This window comes from Cydia pomonella, chromosome 25 (assembly GCF_033807575.1).
Source record: "Cydia pomonella isolate Wapato2018A chromosome 25, ilCydPomo1, whole genome shotgun sequence".
In the NCBI taxonomy this organism is placed as follows: Eukaryota; Metazoa; Arthropoda; class Insecta; order Lepidoptera; family Tortricidae; genus Cydia; species Cydia pomonella.
The window spans coordinates 9,002,605-9,025,608 of NC_084727.1; the positions used below are offsets into that span (position 1 = coordinate 9,002,605).

Genomic DNA, 23,004 nt, shown 5'->3' on the forward strand with positions numbered 1-23,004 from the left:
ATGACTTAAGGACCTCTCTTCGAGTGAAGGCCTCCTCCATCTTATTCCATACTACTCTATCATTAGCTTTGAAAATATAATCAGTATTTTAATGTGTAATGTAAATATCAATATGTAATGTAATCTTGACCTGTACAAATAAATAATCAATCTATCAATCGACGATGCTCGAACCCGATGATTGAAACGCCTCTAACAATATGATATTGTAATGTGACGTCACATTACATTAGTCAAAATCAAAAATATTCTATTGTATGGTTATGGGTTCTACAAAGAATGTTAGCCGGACGCCTCGACTGCCCTATATTAAGGCATTGGGTCAACATCGTAACATGGAGTGCAAAATAAGTGGGAAATAGATAGTGTTATTTAACTTATAGTTTTTTCCTACTCCTCTACTGTTATTTGTCATTTATGCATTCATTAACACGAATATAAGAACATACATAAAAGATTTCAAGAAAAGTCTATATTATTGTCTATTCCTCATAAAAGCTCTTGTGCTTTTATAAGCTATAACGTTACTGCGATTAATGGCTACCAACCTAACAAAACCAAAACGAATGCAGTTTTAACCTAAGTGCATTGCTGCCAACTTACAAAATATTCATTTGGTTGCATAGTAAAAATAATTACCTCATAAGTCAGAAACACGCATGTGACACCCGTAATATAGCAACATCCATAGACTACGAAGGCCGCTTAGCGTTGCTTGTTAGTCTCCGTAGGCTACGGTGGCCAAAATTGAGAAAAAACTGTCCAAAACATTAATTTAGCAAGTAGCAAGTACCAGGGCCTCATGAGTTACGAGGTGGTGTCGCCGACCGGCCGGCCGCGGCCCGGGGCGGGCCGGGCGCGTAACAAGGTATGCTCGCGCGTCTTGGCTATATACTTTTGCTGTAATTTGTTTACCTAAATTAAGATTTATTTTTGTTGACTCGTAGGAAAAATATTGTATGCAACGTTGTATAAGTAGGTCAAAAAATTCTCGTGGCGTATTCCTTTACAATGTTCTCACGCCACTCGCCTTTTTTGACCCTTCTTATACAACTGTTGCATAAAATACTATAATTTTGTTATAAATTTACTAACATTTAGTTTATAGGATTCCGAGTTTAAGTGAGACTAACAAGATATGGATTCAATGAGTCTGAAATAAATATTTTTTATTTTATTTATTATTTAATTAAAGGTCTTAAGTAAATGAGTCATGTTCTCCATCTCCTGCCTTACAAAGGCGTACAATATTTGGTTAGGTACTTATCTTAGATCTACTTAAATCTAATGTAAAGTACATTTATCAACATTTATCAAAGTATAAGTAGTAGTAGTCTGTCCTAAATGTATGGAAGATCAAGAAAATTACTATTTTGACCCAGAAAAATTGCTTTTATGAATATAGTTGTCATGCAATGTATTTTTGAATAAAATGTAAGGAATCGAATGGTATCATTTCCTTTTTTCTTTTTGAAAGTAAAAAAAAAACTATTTTTTGAGACGTTGGAGCCTAGTATTTTTTACTCTTAAATGTGTGCGATGCTATCTGTACAATAGGGAAACTACATGGTTAATATAAAATTATATCTGACAAATGAAGTGACGAAATATAATGGATGGCACATTTTCGATCCATTTATCTAAATTTTGTTATAATATTCAACATGTGCCAAGTACCCAATTCTAACACAAGCTATTAAAGTAAATTGAATAGTTCTACAGTTAACACACCTTTTTTTTTATACTACGTCGGTAGCAAACAAGCATACGGCCCGCCTGATGGTAAGCAGTATCCGTAGCCTATGTACGCCTGCAACTCCAGAGGAGTTACATACGCGTTGCCGACCCTAACCCCCTCCCGCCCCTCGTTGAGCTATTGCAAGTCACTTTATAACACTTGCTCATTCTGTCCAAAGTTATATTAGTTTCGTAAAATAAACAAAACTTACTCAAAGCTGTTGGTTTTTGTTGCGAATAACTTCTCCATAACCTCTGTCCCCGTCGTCGGTCGCTCGCAATCGAAAAAAACGCCCGTATCGTCCACCTTCGCAAAATACAATTGTTAAAAATAGCAACTGTCTGTATGTTAGGTATTGTTTTAATACTTTTTCCTACTCCTCTACTGTTATCTGTCATTTATGCATTCATTAACACGAATATAAGAACATACATAAAAGGTTTCAAGAACAGTCTATATTGTCTATTCCTCATAAAAGCTCTTGTGCTTTTAATCGCTATAACGTTACTGCAATTAATGGCTACCAACCTAACAAAATCAAAACGAATACATTTCTAAGTGTATTGCTGCCAACTTACAAACTATTCATTTGGTTGCATAGTAAAAACAATCACTTCATAAGTCAGAAACACGCATGTGACACCCGTAATATAGCAACACCCATAGACTACGAAGACCGCTTAGCGTTGCTTGTTAGTCTTCGTAGGCTACGGCGGCCAAAATCGAGAAAAAACTGTCCAAAAATTTAATTTAGCAAGTAGCAAGTACCAGGGCCTCATGAGTTACGAGAAGGTGTCGCTGACCGGCCGAGTGCGTGATAAGGTATGCTCGCGCGTCTTGGCTATATACTTTTGCTTTGTTTGCCTAAATTAAGATTTATTTTTGTTGACTAATATAAGTAGTATGTGTGTTTGTGTTTAATAGCCGCCATATTTAGCTCCTTGCACTACCTGTTGACTTTTGTATGAGTTCTAAATTTCCTGCTACCTAAAGGTTGTCTGGAAGAGATCGCTTTTTAGCGATAAGACCGCCTGTTGTTACCTGGTTCTATTTTCCTTTAAAATTCATTTGTAGTTTTACATGTATGTAAAATGTATAATTGTTGGTGCAATAATAGTACATTACGATACAAGTGCGAAAAATAGGAAATTCGAAACGAGTGGCGATAAATTAAAACACGACTGAAGGGAATGTTTTAAATCGACACGAGTTGCGAATTACCTATTCGCACATGTATCGTACAACGTTTTACAGTACATATGGCCCTTCGACACAGTAACGTAATATGCTAATTTTCGCACTAGTGCTATAAAGTACCACCATATGTACTGTAAAGAATATTTACTTACTTACTTACTGTCTGCTTTCGATACAAGTGCGAAAAACCGGCCAAGTGCGAGTCGGACTCACGCGCCCAGGGTTCCGTACAAACAACAAACAAGATTGTACAACAAGGGCATAAAGTGACGAAAATATCGGCCCTCGCTTACGCTCAGACCAATAAACTGCCTCGGATAAAATGGGCGTTTATGCCCCAGTTTCATAATCTGATTTTCACTTCAATTGCAAGGAAAATATTAGGAAATGTAAACCGGTTTTAGTTGTATGGGAAAACCGATTAATAATCGGTTATTCACCAAAATTTCATACAAGTAAAAACCGGTTTGCATTCCCTATACTCTGTATCTTTAGGTATTTAAATAAAAGTAAACAACAATTTGTACATTTTCGGGTAGTTATAACATTTATTGGTTAACCAACCAAATACAAAACCGCCTGGACGACCTGACTTTTACCTACATCATTTGATCATGTAATGTTTTCATCTACCTTCAATTGACTTAAGGAGTCTTTTGAGGGTAGATTTTGTTTACTTTTATTTAAATACCTAACCGTACACAGCATAGAAAATATACAGACATGTTAAATATCTTGTACATAACGCCTACAAACGCGAATTTTCAGAAAATTTGCAGTTACAAGAGTTTTCTTTTCTGTGACTAATGGTCAAAAAGATGAATTATCGCCTGCTTTAAACGCCGAAAAAAGTCACAACACAGGAAATAAAATTTGTCAGTACGGGACAGCCCGTACGAGAAAGCATTAGTACCTTTTGGTCATTACTCCGGTCCGTGACAGTATACGCGTCTCTTCCATTCTTGGAGGTCATGATGACTTGAAGTCTCGAGTGCATCGCCACGCCGCCATACTGCCCGCCGGGGTTCGGCCATTTTAATCTAAATTAAAAAAAAAACTAAGGTCAACGTGGAAACGACAGTCTACTGGCCAGCGAGAATAGATGGCTATGTGATAGTTGAGAGCACGCACTATGGAATGGGCCATGGGCCAAGTCTAGATACTTACGCACCATCGCTGGCCCACTAACTGTGCGGATAAAAACCGACCGACGACCGGATGTGACGACCGGTTTGGCCTAGTGTGAGTGGGTAGTGACCCTGCCTACGAACCTGATGGTCCCGGGTTCAAATCCTGGTAAGGGCATTTATTCGTGTGATGAGCATGGATATTTGTTCCTGAGTCATGGGTGTTTTCTATGTATTTAAGTATTTATATATTATATATATCGTTGTCTAAGTACACTCAACACAAGCCTTATTGAGCTTACTGTGGGACTTAGTCAATTTGTGTAATAATGTCCTATAATATTTATTATTTATTTTATTATTTAAAAAACCGTCACCGTAGCTTTCCCATCGCCATCCTGCCGCGCCATGAGCCATCCGACATCTCTACCCTCTCTACACGCCGGCCCATATTAGTGGGCCACTATGAAAGCCCATCGTGTAGAGGAGCCATATCAAGTAAGACCATTTACATACTACAGACTCTTGCGTTTGTACGCCTACTCAAAATCAGAATCAGAAATTTATTCGTAAAACTCAACATTTTACACATACTCCACTAACTCTTCATTTTTTACTGTCTGAGCGACGTTTACGTTTACAGGGTGCCTAGTAATGATTGGATAACCTTCTAACCACCAAAAGGGCACTTATGCTGATCCAGATAATGCACTTATAGGTCTAGTAAAAGTTTCATGGTTTTCGAGATAATCGAGCTTTTCTATCTTTTTTAATAGCTGGCTCCTTACTGCACTTTAATCACCATATCTTTATAACATTATTATTTGTTTTAGATTCCAAAGCCTGAAATGCATCTACGAGTACCAAAAACGTATGTGCATATAATTTTTGAAGTGCTTCCTGTATTTCTTCAGATTTTTTACTGATGAGACTTACTGGAATGACTTGTAGATGGGTGAGATGATGACGTCACATCGGTTAGGAAGATGGGCCACTAAGGATCTTTGCACTAACGCTTCGTGCTCTGAAGACAGAGCGAGAGAGGGATACAGAGAAACAGACTTACTGGAATGACTTGTTGATGGGTGAGATGGAGACGTCGTAGCGGATACGAAGATGGGCCTCTAAGGTTCTCTGCTGTAACGCTTCATTCTCTGAAGACAGAGTGAGAGAGGCATACAGAGAGAAACAGACTTACTCGAATGACTTATTGATGGGTGAGATGGTGACATCACAGCGGATAGGAAGATGGGCCACTAAGGATCTCTGCAGTAACGCTTCATGCTCTAAAGACAGAGCGAGAGAGGCATACAGAGAGAGAGAGAGTTACTGGAATGACTTGTTGATGGGTGTGATGATGACGTCACAGCGGATAGGAAGATGGGCCACTAAGGATCTCTGCAGTAACGCTTCATGCTCTGAAGACAGAGCGAGGGATAAAGAGAGAGAGGGAGACAGACTTACTGGAATGACTTATTGATGGGTGAGATAGTGACATCACAGCGGATAGGCAGATGGGCCACTAAGGATCTCTGCAGTAACGCTTCATGCTCCGAAGACAGGAGCGGCCCGTTTGTTCTGATGGCGCTTACTGCTGTTGCTTGATATCTAGAAAAATAACTATTGCTTAAAATCATACTCCTTACCTAAATCGTAGATAAATAAGTGAGTATAGAGTGCTAACTTCATAATAACTAGTAAATAATACATTAAATTTGGAGAATCATTAATGATGACGATCTGACGAATGTTCGACTCCAAAGTCTGGAGCATCGTCGCCAGGTTGCCAGCCTAACGATCTTTTACTGGATACATTTCGGAGAGTGTGCCGAGCAACTGCATAACCTTATTCCTCCGTCCCCATTTCACCATCGGACTACCAGACAATCGGCACTCCGGCATCGCTTCATGGTCGGTATTCCACAAATACGCACGAAGCGTTTTGCTTCAACATTCCTTATGCGAACTGCCAAGGAGTGGAATGCCCTGTCCGAGTCTGTGTTTCCGCATGAGTACAATCTGGGTCTCTTCAAGGCACGAGTAAATAGGTATATCATAGGTAAGCGTGCTCCACCGTAGACCGAATCATCACTTACCATTAGGTAAGATCGTGGTCAAACGCCTGCCTATCCTCCATAAAATAAAATAAAAAGATGTAAAAGGTCCCCAGAGTCATAAAAACTACTGTATGTACCTTATGTGTAAATCATTCCTCCACGTCAGGTCTTGAGAAGAAGGCGCAGTCAAGTTACCTCTAATTGAGGTAAACGATATTATTGTTGACTGAAGACGAATAGGAGTACCTGAAATAGTTTTTTGTTTATAAGGGGGCAAAGTTATTGTTTAACCGCTCGTGCTAATATTGATACCCGAGCACGCGAAATATTCCAAAATTGAGCGTATCGATGGGTTCGAGAAGTAGAATCTTCAGCGTTGCGAAGGTTTCAAGGCACGAGGTTTAAACAAACTTTCCCTCCGAACGAAACAAAGTTTTTCACCACACCAACGTGAGAAAAATATACTTGGTCAAGCAAATCTTGTCAGTAGCAAAAGGCGGCAAATATGAAAAATCGCAGGTTAGCAACACTGTGTTCGAATAATTCCAAAATCGCGTGTCATCTGTGTTTTATCTGTAGAATGTGGATAGTGAATGACAGCCATCATGTTTGTTTACATTCTGAATCGTTGCTATTTCAATGGAAATTTCTGCTGTCACCATTAAATACCAATATATTAAACAAGCTTGTGCATGAACTTAAGCAAAGTCAAGGTGCCTACAATATACAATCACGCTCGTTGATCGTAAATATTTGTACAATTTGAGGTTATGATAATAACATGTTTTGGTTCGATGTACATTGCTGCTTTTCTCGCAATTTATTTATTTATTACTGTCCCGGCGGCATTCCCATAACAAACTCCTCAAATATTCTTGTTTTCCTGCAGAACAGAAGGACATCTTTAAGTTCGACGTCCATTAGTTCGTTTTCTAATAGTGGGTCTCTACCGAATGTATCATATCGCAGTGCCGCGTACATGATACATTCTGCTAGATGGAAGCTAGTTTCCTCCCTACCACAGTGTGGACAGGAGGCGTCTCTATTTATTTTCATTACCTTACAATTACAGGCATAGATATACCTTATCCTATTATCAGTACAAAGATTCAGAGGAATCTAGCTAGTCGTTTTAAGGTGGTTCGACTAGGTTACCCAAAGCTTAAACCTCACTAGATGGCGCCACAATTGCAAATTTTGAGTTTTAATTTTTTTGTGGAGTAGTCTTTGGTATTTCTATACTGTAAATTATGTTTAGCGCACTCTTTAAATAAATATTGAACTATTAAAACAAACATTGAACACTTCATTGTACAAAAACTACCCCTTAATGTCGACAGAATGTTTCTTGACTCTATTTCTAACTATCACTCACACATTCAAACAGTCGTACTGGGATCCTTGTAGTAGACAATTTGGCACAGCGTGAGTAGGCTTCAATAGCGTTGCGGTATGTACGTGGAAATACATGCAAGAGGATGTGGGTTCGAGACTCATTAATTTTTTTTTTGTTATCAGTATTATCAAGTACCTATTATTAATAAATTATTTTATGAGAAATATGAGCGTTTTTCCATAAAAATATTAAAAATCTGATTCTCACACATCATGATATTTTTGGGTTCTTCCAACTCAGAATCACTAGCATAATCAATCCTCGTGCTATAAAAACCCGAAAATTTGTATTGAAATTTTAGTTTTACACTGAAATTTCTTTCACACTAAAATGTGACGTAATGGTATGGATATTTTAGGATATCTTTTTTTAATGCTAGGGTGGAGAAGATTCTAAGTAGAATGAACCTAAGAAAGTCCAAATTTGTAAGTCAGATTTTCCGGTATTTTTTTCAAAAAAAAAACGCTGTTTTCCCTTATTGCCCAGCCTTTAAAAAAGTAGGTACTATTTTACAGTAGAATTAAAACCTTTTTTTACGATACATTTAATTAAATTACAGTGAGTTACAAAATTGCATGGCCTTCTATTTATAACCATTATAAAAAGAAATGAGATATTTACCATGTTTGTTTATATTATTGATTTCCCGATATTTTGACACAACTAGAAGTTTCACACAATGCCTAGGGATAGAAAATTATTTATTTATTTTATTTATTGTCAATTTCATTCAACAGATCACATCATATCCAATTTATGTGTTTATGTATTGCATTGTTTTCTACCTAGTTGGTTATTAAATTCTGTTACTGCAATAATCTTTATCTACATAAAATATACCAACGAAAGTTTAATAAAGTATATATTATAAAATAATAAGTAAAATGAAGTACACAAAATCAGGAATCACATATGACAATATCATTCAAAATCGCCTCCTCTGGCTTTTGACACAGGCCCTGAAACGACGAGGCCAGTCATCAATAGCGGCACGCACGATTGTCATGTCTAATTCCGTCACTGTCTTAACTATGGCCCGCTTGAGGGAGTTAAGATTTGTGTGGGGTTTAGCACAGGCTTTCTCCTCAATAACCTGCTATATGGCATAATCCCGGGGGTTAAGGTCTGGGCTGGAGGACGGCCAGTCTTCGTGGGCAATAAAGTCAATTTTGTTCCTTCGAAACCAGGCTTGAGTTGTTTTTGCCTTATGTGCAGGAGCTGAGTCTTGTTCAAAGATCCATGGCTGGTTTTGAAATAGGGTGTGGCTTAAGGGCTTCACTATTGGTTCGAGAACGGTTTCCAGTTTCCGGTTTTCACACCTTTTTCACAGAAATGAATCTGTGTTAGCCCTGAGTATGACACACCCAAAATCATGTTTGGCGGGTGCCCACATTTGTGCAACGCAATAGGGTTGTTTCCATTTACAAATCTTAGGGCATAATTGTATCCCAATAAATTCTTTTGGATTATAAGAACACCTTAAACTACTTTTAGGGGACCTGTAATGACCATATTTTTTGTAAATATTGAATTTAAAATATCTTTTGGCACACGTCACGTGACCAAACTCGAAACGTCATTGAAGATTCTGATGACGTCACAACTCTCGGATTGACACTGTTGACAGTTAGGCGATTAACAACAAATGACAAATATCAGTTGACAGTATCTTCTACGTGTGTATGTAGTTATGTGTCAAACCATAAACTGTGACGTCACACAATTTTCAAAGAGCGTTTTGAGCGCGAAAGCATCTGTCAAAATATATTTTGTTAATTTAACATATTTAAAGCCGTTTTTAGTATAAAAGCTGAATTTTAAGGCAACTTTTAGTTAATATAGAAAGTAATACAAGCGTTTCAAAAAATTGGAATACGATTCTCTTTTAGGCCCCAATTCATTATAGATACGACGAGATAAGCGTTATGTGTGGTATAGCTCACAAATCCACCACATTATGTCATTTTTTATTTTTTCGGTAGCATTTGTTTTAACGGGAATAAAGAGGTTGCAAATCGAGTAACAGAACTTCAGAACAGATATCATTTGATATTTACCAGTCGCTTTTCGGTGAAGGAAAACATCGTGAGGAAACTGGACTAATCCCAACAAGGCTTAGTTTTACCCTCTGGGTTGGAAGGTCAGATGGCAGTGGCTTTCGTAAAAACTAGTGCCTACGCCAAATCTTGGGATTAGTTGTCAAAGCGGACCCCAGGCTCCATTGAGCCGTGGCAATATGCTGGGACAACGCTAGGAAGAAAGAAAGAAATCGAGTAACAGAACTTAGTAACCAACTAGGTATAATAGTTATGATGTAAATGTCCATATCATGTTGGAGTCATATATTAGCCAACTATTTATTCAAGATCAATACACTTAGCTCCCTTAGGTATTCGCCTAAGTACAATCTCGGGCAAAATTGAGTTTTATAAAAATGAACTAAGTAGTTTCTAGGTCATATTTTCTATGAATTGGTCATTTTTGTAGACTCCAATTACAGTTACACTTTTCCTGGTTTTTCGCGGACCAGAATATCGATGATTTTTGTAACTTGATTTAGACGTAGCTATCATTTTCAATCCAAAAACACATAAAATCCCAATTCAGAACATGCGGCAGCGTTGTTTTCTATCAAGTACGTCAAGCACCAGGGCGGCTACCGGGAAAATCTAAATTCGTCAATTTCGGGCATTTTTCTCTGTCACTCTAATTACGTCTTAGTGAGAGTAAAAGAGAAAGATCCCCGCAATTTGCGAATTTAGGTTTTCCCGGTAGGCCCCCAGGTCCTGTCAAGTTTCAGCAGTGTTGCCAGGCGAGCGGAAGAGAATTATCGTACTTGAGTGTCAATATTATTGTACCGTTGAAAAAAATATCGTACGCCAATCAAAAAGGCAGCCCCTAAAAATGTCTAGCAAAATAAGCTTAAATTTCCAATTAATAATAAAAAAAAGACAATTTTCGTCTAAATTGCGCAAAAAATCTGTTTATGTTTGTGTATTTTTGGGATAGACTCAAACGGTATACAGGAAATTGAGACATTTTAAACTTTAAACTTACACCAAGGAGCCGAACACCCAAAATATACTAATTTTAGCCTATTTCTGAGAGAAAGTGTCATATTTTGCTTCAAATTACTAGACTTTTAAGGTGGCATCATCCAAGGGCTGAAATTATAGTACTTTAGTGTACGATAATGCTCTTTGGAACATTATGTCATACCGGGGCCCAAATTATCGTACATGTACGACAATTATCGTACGCCTGGTCACACTGAGTGTCAGTGTCGACAGAGTCAGCTAAAAACGCGTCAAACATCGCAACGTCGCGCCGATGGCCGTCCGAAGCATGGAGTGGCAACGCCGCAATGTATTTGTACACGACATTTGTCACACACACATGAGTAAAATTTATAAAAATATAACGTTCATTATTGCATGATTTCTGTATGAAACAAAGTTTTTCTATTAATTTAGCGCAAATGAATATTCGAAAGTAGATAGATGCGCAACTATTTATGTAATAATATTGTGTAATTATTTAATAAATAGCGATTGTTTTTTGTATGAAAATCGAACCACCTTAAATTGAGAACGTAACTGCGTTTGTATGGAGAACCGAGCTTGCTCAGGACGGACGCATGTAATAGGACACCCTAATTAAATAAATTCGTAGAATGTAAACATACACAATGAAATGTAATGGTTTTGTAAACAAAATTTAAGAGGCTTCGTTACGGTAAAATATTTTGTTTCACTTCAATTACGTTGTGAAATACCTACTGCGTATTCTATTTATAAGATTGCTTACGAGTTTGCTCCAGATTTTATTTATACTTCATTTAGCATTAGAGAAAAGGTACATCTTGACGTATTTTTTTATCTAAATTTATTAAAAAACTTAAACCGTTTGTTTATATTACTTTATTAAAATTAGTTTATATTACTTATGAAAGCAAAAGAAAATAATGTAAATAATCGTATATGAACTATAATTGTTACAAATTTGTAACAATTATTTGTATACTCAGGGACATTGAGGATGGGTGTCTTTGGGTGGTAATTACTACACAGAGTTGCCGGTTTGCATTGTTCGTAATTTTATATTTATTTATTACTACGTTGTTTTTACCTAACTTTATTTTGTTAATTTTGTGCATAATGACCCTCCTAGCTCTATTTGTACCATTTTTCAGTTTTTGTACATTGTGTACAAATATGTAACATTTCTATTATGTCTGTATGTGACCTAAAAAAACTGTCTTTTAATTTTTAATTTATATAATCAATTTTTTTTAAATGGATTTTGATAAAAAAGCACGTTGAGATCGCTACTTTTTAAGGGTAAAAAAAAACGAACTATAGATCTAACTATATTTAGGCAAAATGACTAACCCCAGAACAGTCGTGTCTGGGTGCATTGGTGCGATAGAGACGGAATGCGAAAGAGTTCCGAACCGGACTAATCCCAACAAGGCCTAGTTTACCCTCTGGGTTGGAAGGCAGTAGAAACAAATTATCACAAAAATTGTCATTATCTCTAAAACGAGATCGATTTAAGGAAACTTTCTATGACATTTTAGTCTTTAAATGCGGTCAAGAATAAAGCTTTAAAATCTGTCGGGTTTACTTGGCCCACGGTGTATAACAATAAATGAATAAATAAATATAATAAAGACATTCTTACACAAATTGACTAAGTCCCACAGTAAGTTCATTAGGCTTGTGTTGAGGGTACTTAGACAACGATATATATAATATATAAATATTTATAAATACTTAAATACATAGAAAACACCACACACCGGAAACAAATATCCGTGCTCATAACACAAATAAATGCCCTTGCCAGGATTTGAACTCGGGACCATCGGCTTCATAGGCAGGGTCACTATCCACTAGGCCAGACCGGTCGTCAAACAATATTGAAGGTGCTAATGATGATGAAAGTAATGATAATGATGGTGGCGATCATGACGATGTAGTTGATCATTATAATGTTAATGATGGTAGTAGTCATGATGATGATAACAACCAACCTAGTTCAGTAGGTATGCTGACGTCCATTTGGAAGGGATAGTAGACTATCTGCTGGTTGATGTGGCTTCCGAAGCGGAGGAAGTCCTCTATTGATTTTGTTACTGAAATAAAACATTTCGAGCCTATTTCACAATGTTCAAGTAAAGTATTCGATAGCTAATTAACAATAGTTATTTGTTTTACAAGGGGCAAAGTTTTTGTTTAACGGCTCGTACCAATATTGATACTTGAGCAAGGGAAAGATTCCAAAATTGAATTGTTTCAAAAAGTGGAATCTTGAACATTGCAAGGGTTTCAAGGCACGAGGGTTACACAAATTTTGCCACCGAGTGAAACAAAAATAAATTCACCACACCAACGCGAGGAAAATTCTAACCGTAAAACATCAAACTAAATCAAATCTAAATGAACGTTATTAAATTGTAGAAATATTAAGGAAACAACTCAAAATTTGCATCAGATTACTTTGTCACACATGTGGATAAAATGCAACTTTCTCATCGGTTGTTGAACAATCATGAGAGCCTTTACCAGCTGGTGTGGTGAAATTAAATTAACTGCCAGATAAAACTTCCAGCAAAACTCAGCACTTTATCTACCAGTTAAGCTTATTAGAAGATTGTGAAACGCCAACGATGACTTTATTCGTCAGATAAGTGGCAAGTCGCTTATTCGGGACTTTATTTTGACATTATTAAACAGACCCTTAATCTTTGTCATTATATTCCATTCCAAATTGCAATTATACTTTCTACTAACACACCTAGCCGTAAGTCATTACTAACATAATATGGATGTTTTTGTCCGAAATAAATGCTTTCATTTCATTCATTTCATATACTATTATTTTGGTTTTCGCAAAACGTTAAGGTACAGTTCGGACAAACCTTATCAGTTAGAGTGAGACAGACTTACTTTCCTCTCCGTTCCAAGAGTCGAATCGTGATTGGTTGACATGCGACGCGTAGACCGTTTTGTCGTGGATCTTGATTACTATGTCAATATGGACCTGGTTTAAATATGATTTTATAAATAAAAGACAAATACGAAGTAGAAAATAAATAGTTATGTATTGATAGTGTTCTCTGTTGGTATTTAGACCAGGCTCCAAAGTTGCCCATAGTCCTTTGAAAAAATGTAGGTGGAAAGTATTGACCTCTTATAGAATTTTTTAAGAGGCTGTCAATACCTAAAGCGCGCACACTGTCTATTTATATCGGAGTAAATGAGATAGCACTGTCGCATGTTACTGGGCCTGGGCAAGGGAATAATAAGAAAAATATTTAAATAAAAAAAAGTGGATTATTAGTGTAATATTTTACTAAACCACGGTTTAGATATAAATGTTTTGAAATTGTGATTTTAATTGCAGACCCATAAGTCAAAACAATAAAGACATAGAACCGTTTAATTGTTATTTTAAGACCAATCTTTGCAATTATTTTCTATCGAGCCGATTTCGTTCAATCATGTATCGAGTACAACCACAGTCTTTGAAATATAATTAATATGAACATATATTTTTCTTACTTGACTAAAACAAATAGTCTTTCTTAAAAAACTGTTTAAGTAACATCAATTTCAAGGACATTGGGTGTTGACATTCTCTTAAGTTCGCGCATTTTTCACCGACTAAGTGGGTGTGTCTGAGTATACTTGTATACTACAATGAAAAAAAATGTTTTCAATCTCCTGTCAGAATAATATTGTCATCAGTTACTGCGACAGCATAGTAATGGCGGATCGTTCAAAGAACTCGATTCCCACCGGCTTGTCTAAACTTCAGCCCGTTGAGTACTTTCACGATCGGTTCATGGAGAAAAGGAAAGCAAAATTAGCGCCGGGTTCCCTACGAATGTTTGTGACGCGCCGCCCCTGCAGCATAGAGAAATAAGTAAGCATATAGTGCTCACTCGATACATCAGTTTTCTTACCAAAACGCTATTTATTTTCGCAGTCGACATCTAGCGTCAAGTAGCGGATTTATCAGTACCGCTACTTGCCAATAGATGTCTAATGCTCAACAATTTTCAGCTAATATTTTAACCGGAACACTCTTTTCAATTACTTCTGCTTGTAATATTAGTTGTAAATTGTTTTGGCAAGACCCAATTAATTATTTACATTAACAATATACATTATGGCATTGATGTAAGGTACATCAATGCATTATGGATATATACAGATGATTACTATAACTAGCTTATATCTAAAATAGGCCCTTGAAGCATTGTACCAAGGATGCTGACGGCATTTCCTCGTTGTATCGCAATACTAATACGTTGTGCGAGGAAGCCGCAAGCTCTTCGGGCACCAGTTACGTCAATCAGACGATTCACGATTTCTCCAAAAAACTTGTGCGCGCTGGGACCCCATGAACCTAGAGTTTCATTGGCAATACATTTTTCGTCAGTCGCAACACTTGTGACATCTGGTGTCAAGTATCGGAACTGTTAAATCTATTACTTGACGCTAGATGTCGACTACGAAATAACTTGCATTTCGATAAGAAAACGGATGTATGGAGTTACACTCTTTCTTTACTTACATTTGTCTATGGCTATATTGAACAAGTTTTTTTTTATATACTACGTACTACGTCGGTGGCAAACAAGCATACGGCCTGCCTGATGGTAAGCAGTCTCCGTAGCCTATGTACACCTGCAACTCCAGAGGAGTTACATGCGCGTTGCCGACCGTAACCCCACCCCCCCTCGTTGAGTTTTCAGTAACTATTAAAAATTTAATGAAATTACCTCCTCTGGCGGCGTTGAAGGCACTTTAAACGACCTCAGAACCTCCACTAGTTTCTCAATTTTCAACTCCTTCTCGTTTATTGTATGGATTTTCTTAAACATGTTCGTCGTTACCCCTTCTGCTATGACGTATACCTGTCCAGAAAAAAAAAATATTTATAGTGTTAGGATCATTATTTATAAATAGCTTGTTTTGACTATTCTTATTTTTATGAAAAACTTATAAAAGAGTATCATATTCACATCCCCATTCATATTATTTATTTGTATTGATCATACATTGTCAATTGGCTCTTACTTGTCATTCCCGCCATTTTGAATTTGTATTAAAAAAACATCAACCCGGTGGGATATTATAGCTCATCCCACTTCTGAACTCTATTAGCCCATCAGTTTGATGATGATAACGAATATTTGTGCTCAAGGCTTGTCTTGTAATTGGCGTAAAACCTTTTGATTTCGGTTTCGCTCGAAAAACCGTTATTTATAAACCGGTATTTATGAGAACAGTATGTATATGTATGTATGTATATAATCTATTGTACATAAAAATAAAAACACATAAACACAGTTGTAGCAGTAGTAGTAGCAGAGTAAATTAAATACAACAAAGGCGAACTTATCCCTGTATGGGATCTCTTCCAGTTAACCTTTGAGGAAATGAGTAAAACAGAAGTAACGGTGAATGAATGACAATCGCAAACAAAAGTGTACAATCACCGAAATTAATGAAAAGCACGTTTTGAATACACATTGATACAAAACAACAGTTCTGGTCAAATTAACCGGTTTCTTCCTATGTCTGTCAACAAAGTGTCTACAAAGTTTTCTTTGACAATCCACCTCTATTTCGAATTATCTTTGATATAATATAACTTACCGCTATGTGATGTGGTCGCCGCCCGCCCGTTGACAGTTTGACAGCCGCGAATGCTGGCAGCGCGTTCGTTGGATCTCCGACGCTCATGAACTGTACAAAAGATTACAATAGCTTTCTTCAATAGCTAGTCTTTCAATAAGACGTATTTAATTTCAAATTCGCTACGAGCGTAGAATGACGTTTTCAGAATGCTGATGCGACTGCGGCGACATAGTACATCTGCCTGCGTAGCCAACGTGCTTATCATTCACGCTCCGTGGCGAACGAAACGCAACTGTCACAGTTGCACAAATATGGAAGAGTGATAGAGAGAGATGACTACGCTACGCTACGGACCGTTAACGATTGTAACGTTAGCTACGTGGCCTGGAATGTTTGCATATGATCTATCAAGCACAATTAGTGTTTGTTATTAAGATTATCCGCTTTAAAATATCAACAAATGTTTGAAAAACAGTAAAATAATTGTTTGAACATTTCTAAGTATTGTAAAAACGGATCAATGTACGACATTCTTCGTACTTAGCGTCCTTACATTAGAGTCAAATGTTTACTTGTCAGACAAGCCCCTATTTCACCAAACTGACAGGTGCGACAATTGTCAAAAAAATTACATTCGTCAGTGACAATTGTCAAGTGACAATCACGCCGACATTTGTCAGTGACATATTTCGAGTAACATTAACTTTCCACTTGACAATTATTGTCAAGTGGCAGGTGAAAAGTGACAATTTCGTAATTTGTTTTTGTATAGAAGTGCTTATGAACATGACAGGCATTTTGACAATTGTCCATCTTAAATTTAGTGACAATAATTTTGTGAATCAAGAATAATTTAATCATTTGTACAGTCGACATATTTGTCGGTAGGGAATATTACGCGAAACGCTGCGTAGGTGACGCCACTACCACAATCCATCAAAATCTGAGGGCCTACCGTGAAACAAAAAAAATCGAAATTTCGTTATCTAACCTCTCTATAACTCTTGCATATTCGAGCGATTTATTATCGCTAACATATGTCACTGACAAATGTCGGCGTGGTGAAATATGAGCCAGAAATATACGGTGAATTGTCACTGTCAGGTGACAATTGTCAAGTTGGTGAAATTGTGACCTGAGTGTTTGACAGGTACCTGTAAAGCAGCAGCCACCTCGTCATCCTTCGTGCTGACGATGTAGTTATTGGTGGCCCAGTACGTAGAGTCCGGGTTCGAAACCTGACTCGCGACGAAAGGCACGTAGTACGACCTTGGAAAAAAATGATTTCATATTTTCACTTTCCCTATGGCTAGATAGATCATAAAATGGTCAGTTCTGTTGCATATTTCTTTTTCTTCTATATTCTGGCATGATCTTGTCATTAGAAAAGGCGGAAAATTTAAAAAATTTAGGCGCGAATACTTTTGCTACTGACAAGTTGGGTGTGTTTCAGTATATTTTTGAATTAAATGAATGCTAGTTATATCTAAATCCCGAACTGAAAAATATGATCGTTGTCAAGAGGGCGCTGTTATTCTCATGTATAGGGTGACAGTTCAGTTAGTATGAAAAATTTAGTTCCAATGAAATTCCGCAATATGGCGCGTGATCATATATTTCTGGTATATTACTGGTATATATGTATTAAGGCTTTAAGTAAATCAATTTCATTAGACCTCAATTGCGTGGCTGAACGCTCTGAATATTGACATTTAATTTAAATTTTAATTGTAATGTAATTTTTATTCTGTGATATTTATTATGTAACTGCCTATTTTTTTGTATAAGCCAAATTTCATTAGAGGCGAATGAGGCGAGCCGGTGTTTGTCTATAGAATCATAACAGCAGTGTTATTATGAATACTCATACAATATTGTACAACTGTTGTATTTATTAATCTCTAGGCAAAGATCTATAGGTATTTACTTAGATATTATTTAACATTGTTTGCTGCTGTTTTAGAAAAATATATAATACTATATAATACTTTCGCAACCTTAAACAGCTTACATATCTCCTTGAATTAGTTGTGTATGCATATAAAATCTGTGCATAGCTTGGATATGTGTAACGTAATAGGTAAAAAAATGTGACAGTCCATATCAAAAGGGACCTTATGGCGGTTGGCGCTTACGCCATTATTAGCGGCGCGCCAATACGTAAGCGGCGTTCGCCATAAGGTCCCTTTTGATGTAGATTGTCACAAATATTTTGGTTAGATTTTGTGGTTATGGTTTCCGAATAAAATAGCTGTTACATACAAACAGACAGGCTCCTATTATTTTATTCTATCTCTCTTATTTATTCGGAAACCATGGTATATCTAAATATACCATGGTTTCCGAATAAAATAGCTGTGACATACGGACATGAATGAATGAATGAATGAATGGTTTATTTGAGTCAAACAAGCGTATATACATGGGTTTTACATTTTTGGTTATGTCCGATCCTTGTTCTGCCATAACTGGCGTACAAATATTTTTTTTATACTAACTAAATTGACTATGTACAGTCAGCGTCAAATACTTTGTAGCAACCAAAGTAGCCAAATAGTTCGGTACACCATATATTTAGTACGGTGTACCAAACTATTTGGCCACTTTGACTGCTACAAAGTATTTGACGCTGACTGTACAAGATATAAACCTAACCTTACATACTACGATAAACATTAGAATGTCATGAATTAGATTTTAATTAAAATTAATTAATAAATAAATAATACCATTGACGGAATAATTTAATATTACAATTTACGTTGCCCTTTTGATTTGGACTGTCACATTTTTTTATCTATCACGTTACAAATTTTTTACCTATTACATTACACATATCCAAGCTATACACATATACGTATACACAACTAATTCAAGGAGAAATGTAATGCTATATTGAAAAACCTATAATTATGTTTGGTATCACTAATTTAGCCTGAAATAAATTCCTTTTACAGTACATATGGTGATACTTTAGCGCACTAGTGCGAAAATTAGCATATTACGTTACTGTGTCGAACATTTAAAGGGCCATATGTACTGTAAAACGTTGTACGATACATGTGCGAATAGGTAATTCGCAACTCGTGTCGATTTAAAACACTCCCTTCGGTCGTGTTTTAATTGATCGCCACTCGATTCGAATTTCCTATTTTTCGCACTTGTATCGTAATGTACTATTTTAATACTTACGCAGCTTTATATTCGTTGTACAGCTTACATTTCTCCAGACTTTTCACTGTAGTATACCAAAAACGTTTCAACTGATTGTTATTAGAATTCTTGATGTAGTTGTGTATATATATAAAATCGCTGGCGCGTATGTCGGAGCGGAGCAGTGCGTGTAATGCCGCGATTCTCAGTTGTATGTGTTCTGTGTCGTCCATTATTATTGGTAGAGATGATTGTAGTACCTGGAACATTAATTTGGTAAGAAGCCATTTTGCAGCAAGGCTCGGGACCGGTTTTTAAAATAAGTACCGGTTTATTTCGGTTTTCCTCCGAACTTTTATATATAGTCCTCCTCATCGTTTTCGATGACGGCGACCCCAAATAAACACATTATGGACGTTGTCTAGCATGAGCCCTAATGTGGCTGGCCAGGCCGCACTTGCTCTTAAATACTCTATTGCACGCGTGACAATAAAGTTGGCCAGCTGCGTTGAACGTGTACACGTAGGAGGGCTTAGGTCTCTCTTTCCGTAACTGGCGTTTTATGTCTAGGCTAGTGAGGCGGTTATCTTCGAATGTTTTGACACCGTGTTTGAACTTTTATAAGAACGCGAACGTATTAAGAACCTTATTGTAACCTAAGAAAACCGGTTTATTCTACGAGCGACAAAACGGCCGGTCGGTCTGGTGGTGTGCTACGTAAACATAAACACCGACTTAGGGGTTTTTATTGTTCTAAACCGGTTAATTTGACAAGAACTGTTCTCACGACAACCGATTTAAAAATAACGGTTTTTCGAGCGAAACGGAAATAAAAAGGTTTTGGGCCTAGTACATGATAACGGTTTGGAAATTTAACCAGTTTCCGAGCCTTGTTTTGCAGGCGCCGCACGTTATATTATAATTATGATTTTAAAAATGAAGTTCCTATCCCGACCGCAGTTGCACTACTGCGGCAGTATTACTTCAAATGTCAAAAACGATGTCGTTACCCGGATTTTTGACATTTGCGGCAGTAATGCCTCTCTCTCCTTGCCTAGCCACATCCAATTTTATTTAGGGTCGGCTCTCCTTGTCAATCTTCGCCATACTCTTCGGTGGGTCGTCGCTTCATTGATTTGGGCTTTTTTAGATCATTGTTGACGACAGACATCCAAGTTTGAAGGGGTCTTCCATGCTTCCTCGGACCGGTGTTTATACTGAGGACCTTTCTGGACGTATGCTCCTCGGGTCTCCTCATTACGTTTCCATACCACCTTGGGTTTCAGCGAGTTTCTCTTCACTGGTTCTTACGTACTATAAAACTGCCACGAATTCATTCATTTCCGGCAGTAATGTTGCTCTGAGATACGCAGTAGTGCAGCTGCGGTCGGAATCCGAACGTCACATTGATGCTGCATGTCGACCATTATTTATAACCACTCACATGATTCCGATTTTAACGAAAGGTGCCCTGAATTGCTCTGCCATTTCGCAGATACGACGGCACAGTGTCGTGATATCTTCAAAAATCGATAACTTTGCTTCTGCTTAAGCATTTGGAATAATTCTTTCGGTTTTCTAATGGTAAAGAAACAATTTATTTTCTTACTTTAGCTATTTGCTGTTATAATAAAAATAATTATTAAAAATTCACGAAGTTTACCCAAAGGAATAATTTCCGAGTTATAGTAGAAAAATATTTTTAATAAAAAATCTAAATCGATAACGTATCTTTTTTTGTATTCAATTTAAAGAAGGCTTAATAAGCTTTTAATTGATACTAAAAACCTTGATAGCTCACCTATAAAATTGCAGAGTAAAACTGATTCAAATTCTGATAAGGAACTTTCGAATTGCTCCACCTGGCGTGTAACTATGTGCTATGTTCGTGATTTTTTTGTGGCTAATTTAGACACTGAAGTACAAAAATATAGTAAAAAACCGTTTAAGACACTAATTACCTTGAAATAAAATACATAATTTATGTAATTATCACAATGATAGTGGCTTTATAACTTAAAATAACAAAAGAGTATTTACATACGTACTAAACTTTGGTGTTTTTAAAACGGCCGATCACCAACAACCGAACTAACTTATAACTACACTAACACGTATAATATATACACCATAACATACACTTTACAACAAATTAAGCACAATAAGCAAATAGTAACTATTAACACATGAAATTATACTGATTACAAACGTAAATAAACAAACAAACTGACCTGCGCCATGTCAAAAACAAAGATGGCTACCTATTTAGGTCGGAGACACAACAGTCGCGCGGTGCAGATGTTCAACAGAAATAGGAACTTTTAACACATTCACTGCCAGACGAAAAACGGCAAGCTACCCCAGGATCCGGGCAATATAGCAAAGAAATATTAGTAAATAGAAATTATAAGTAAGTAGTAACAAACACCCCAAAACGCGTATGCAACGTCTAGTGTACCACATGCCTTACGATGTACAGAAATGCTTTAAGCAACCAGAGTTGCTGTGTTTGTACTTACAATTTTCCGTCACATGGTTTGTTCGCTAATCCTGGATAATACACAGTGATTTAATGCATTTTATTGTTTATTAATGTAATTTAATAATCGAACTATTTAATAACTATAGGTTGCTCAAGATATATTTGGTAATCATAGAAATCTAGGGCATTAAAATAGGAAACACGCCAAAAATCTACAGAGTTATTGGTTTGAAGTGAGATTTTATGGTCATCTATATTAAGTAGGTCTAAAATATAGTTTTAATCTAATAGACCAATAAACGCGGAGTAATTTAATATATAATACTAACAGAAATATGTAAATTTGAATACTTACGGCATTTTAAAACACGCAGCAACTTTTAACACACGCACTTTTCCGAACAACTTGCAAAGTGACATAGATAAAAAATACTGTGGTTATGTTTAAGTGGTTGAAACATTTTTTAAATATTGTCACGTTGGTATTCTGTGTTTTAATAATTGTTTACACCATATCTGTGCAGCCCTTCACAGATAAGAAATAAAAAACCGCATACACTCCGTTCGCAACTCGAGTTGCGACGATCATTTTAGAGGTGCGAAATGTTGAAACCTTAGTTGCTGGAATCATGTGAGTGGATATACAATGTGCAAATCTAATACGGGTGATAAATTAAACCGTATCCTTGTTATCATTATTTAAGAAGTTTTTTTAAAGTAGTACTTTATTGTGAGCCCGTAAATAATTTTTGAAAATTGACCGAGCTGCAATGTACTGCAAACATTACCGACACACATTAACACCGTAACTGCCAACAAGCGCTGAGAGTTACTTCAAAAAGCTCGCATCTCGTAATTTGGGTGTTGCTTTACTTTGCGGGCTGAATTATTATATACTTAATGTTAATATTTGCATTGAATTTCTAAGCAAAATTTATTTCAATATACTTCTTAGGTCCTATGCAATCTACCGTTTCGTGTAGTATAATGTCACCTGTAGCAAAGTCTCGTTCGTTTCTAAGATTTCCTTTCATAACAACAAAGTTTAGGGACTAATTTATGTTTTATTTTACCGAAAAAGAACAGATAAATAATATTATGAAAATCTCTGGTGCGAGTTGGGGCTTGAACTTACTACCTTCGGATTAGACACCTGAAGAGTAAAGAAGATATCTGCTTCTCCATACACATGTAGTCCTC

At 36.6% G+C, this 23,004-nt stretch overlaps 1 protein-coding gene across 1 annotated transcript in view; it reads right to left on the bottom strand.

Annotated features, from left to right (window-relative positions):
- LOC133531361 (uncharacterized) overlaps positions 1-23,004 on the bottom strand; it is a 73,669-nt gene that overhangs the window by 12,338 nt on the left and 38,327 nt on the right. Inside the window, exons 13-22 of the mRNA XM_061869519.1 lie at positions 19,362-19,582; positions 17,324-17,438; positions 16,188-16,277; positions 15,308-15,442; positions 13,467-13,560; positions 12,551-12,652; positions 6,257-6,365; positions 5,527-5,670; positions 3,849-3,975; positions 1,950-2,044 (exon numbers count right to left, since the gene is read on the bottom strand). Of these exons, the coding sequence (XP_061725503.1) occupies positions 1,950-2,044; positions 3,849-3,975; positions 5,527-5,670; positions 6,257-6,365; positions 12,551-12,652; positions 13,467-13,560; positions 15,308-15,442; positions 16,188-16,277; positions 17,324-17,438; positions 19,362-19,582 (1,232 nt within the window). The remainder of the gene's footprint in view (positions 1-1,949; positions 2,045-3,848; positions 3,976-5,526; positions 5,671-6,256; positions 6,366-12,550; positions 12,653-13,466; positions 13,561-15,307; positions 15,443-16,187; positions 16,278-17,323; positions 17,439-19,361; positions 19,583-23,004) is intronic.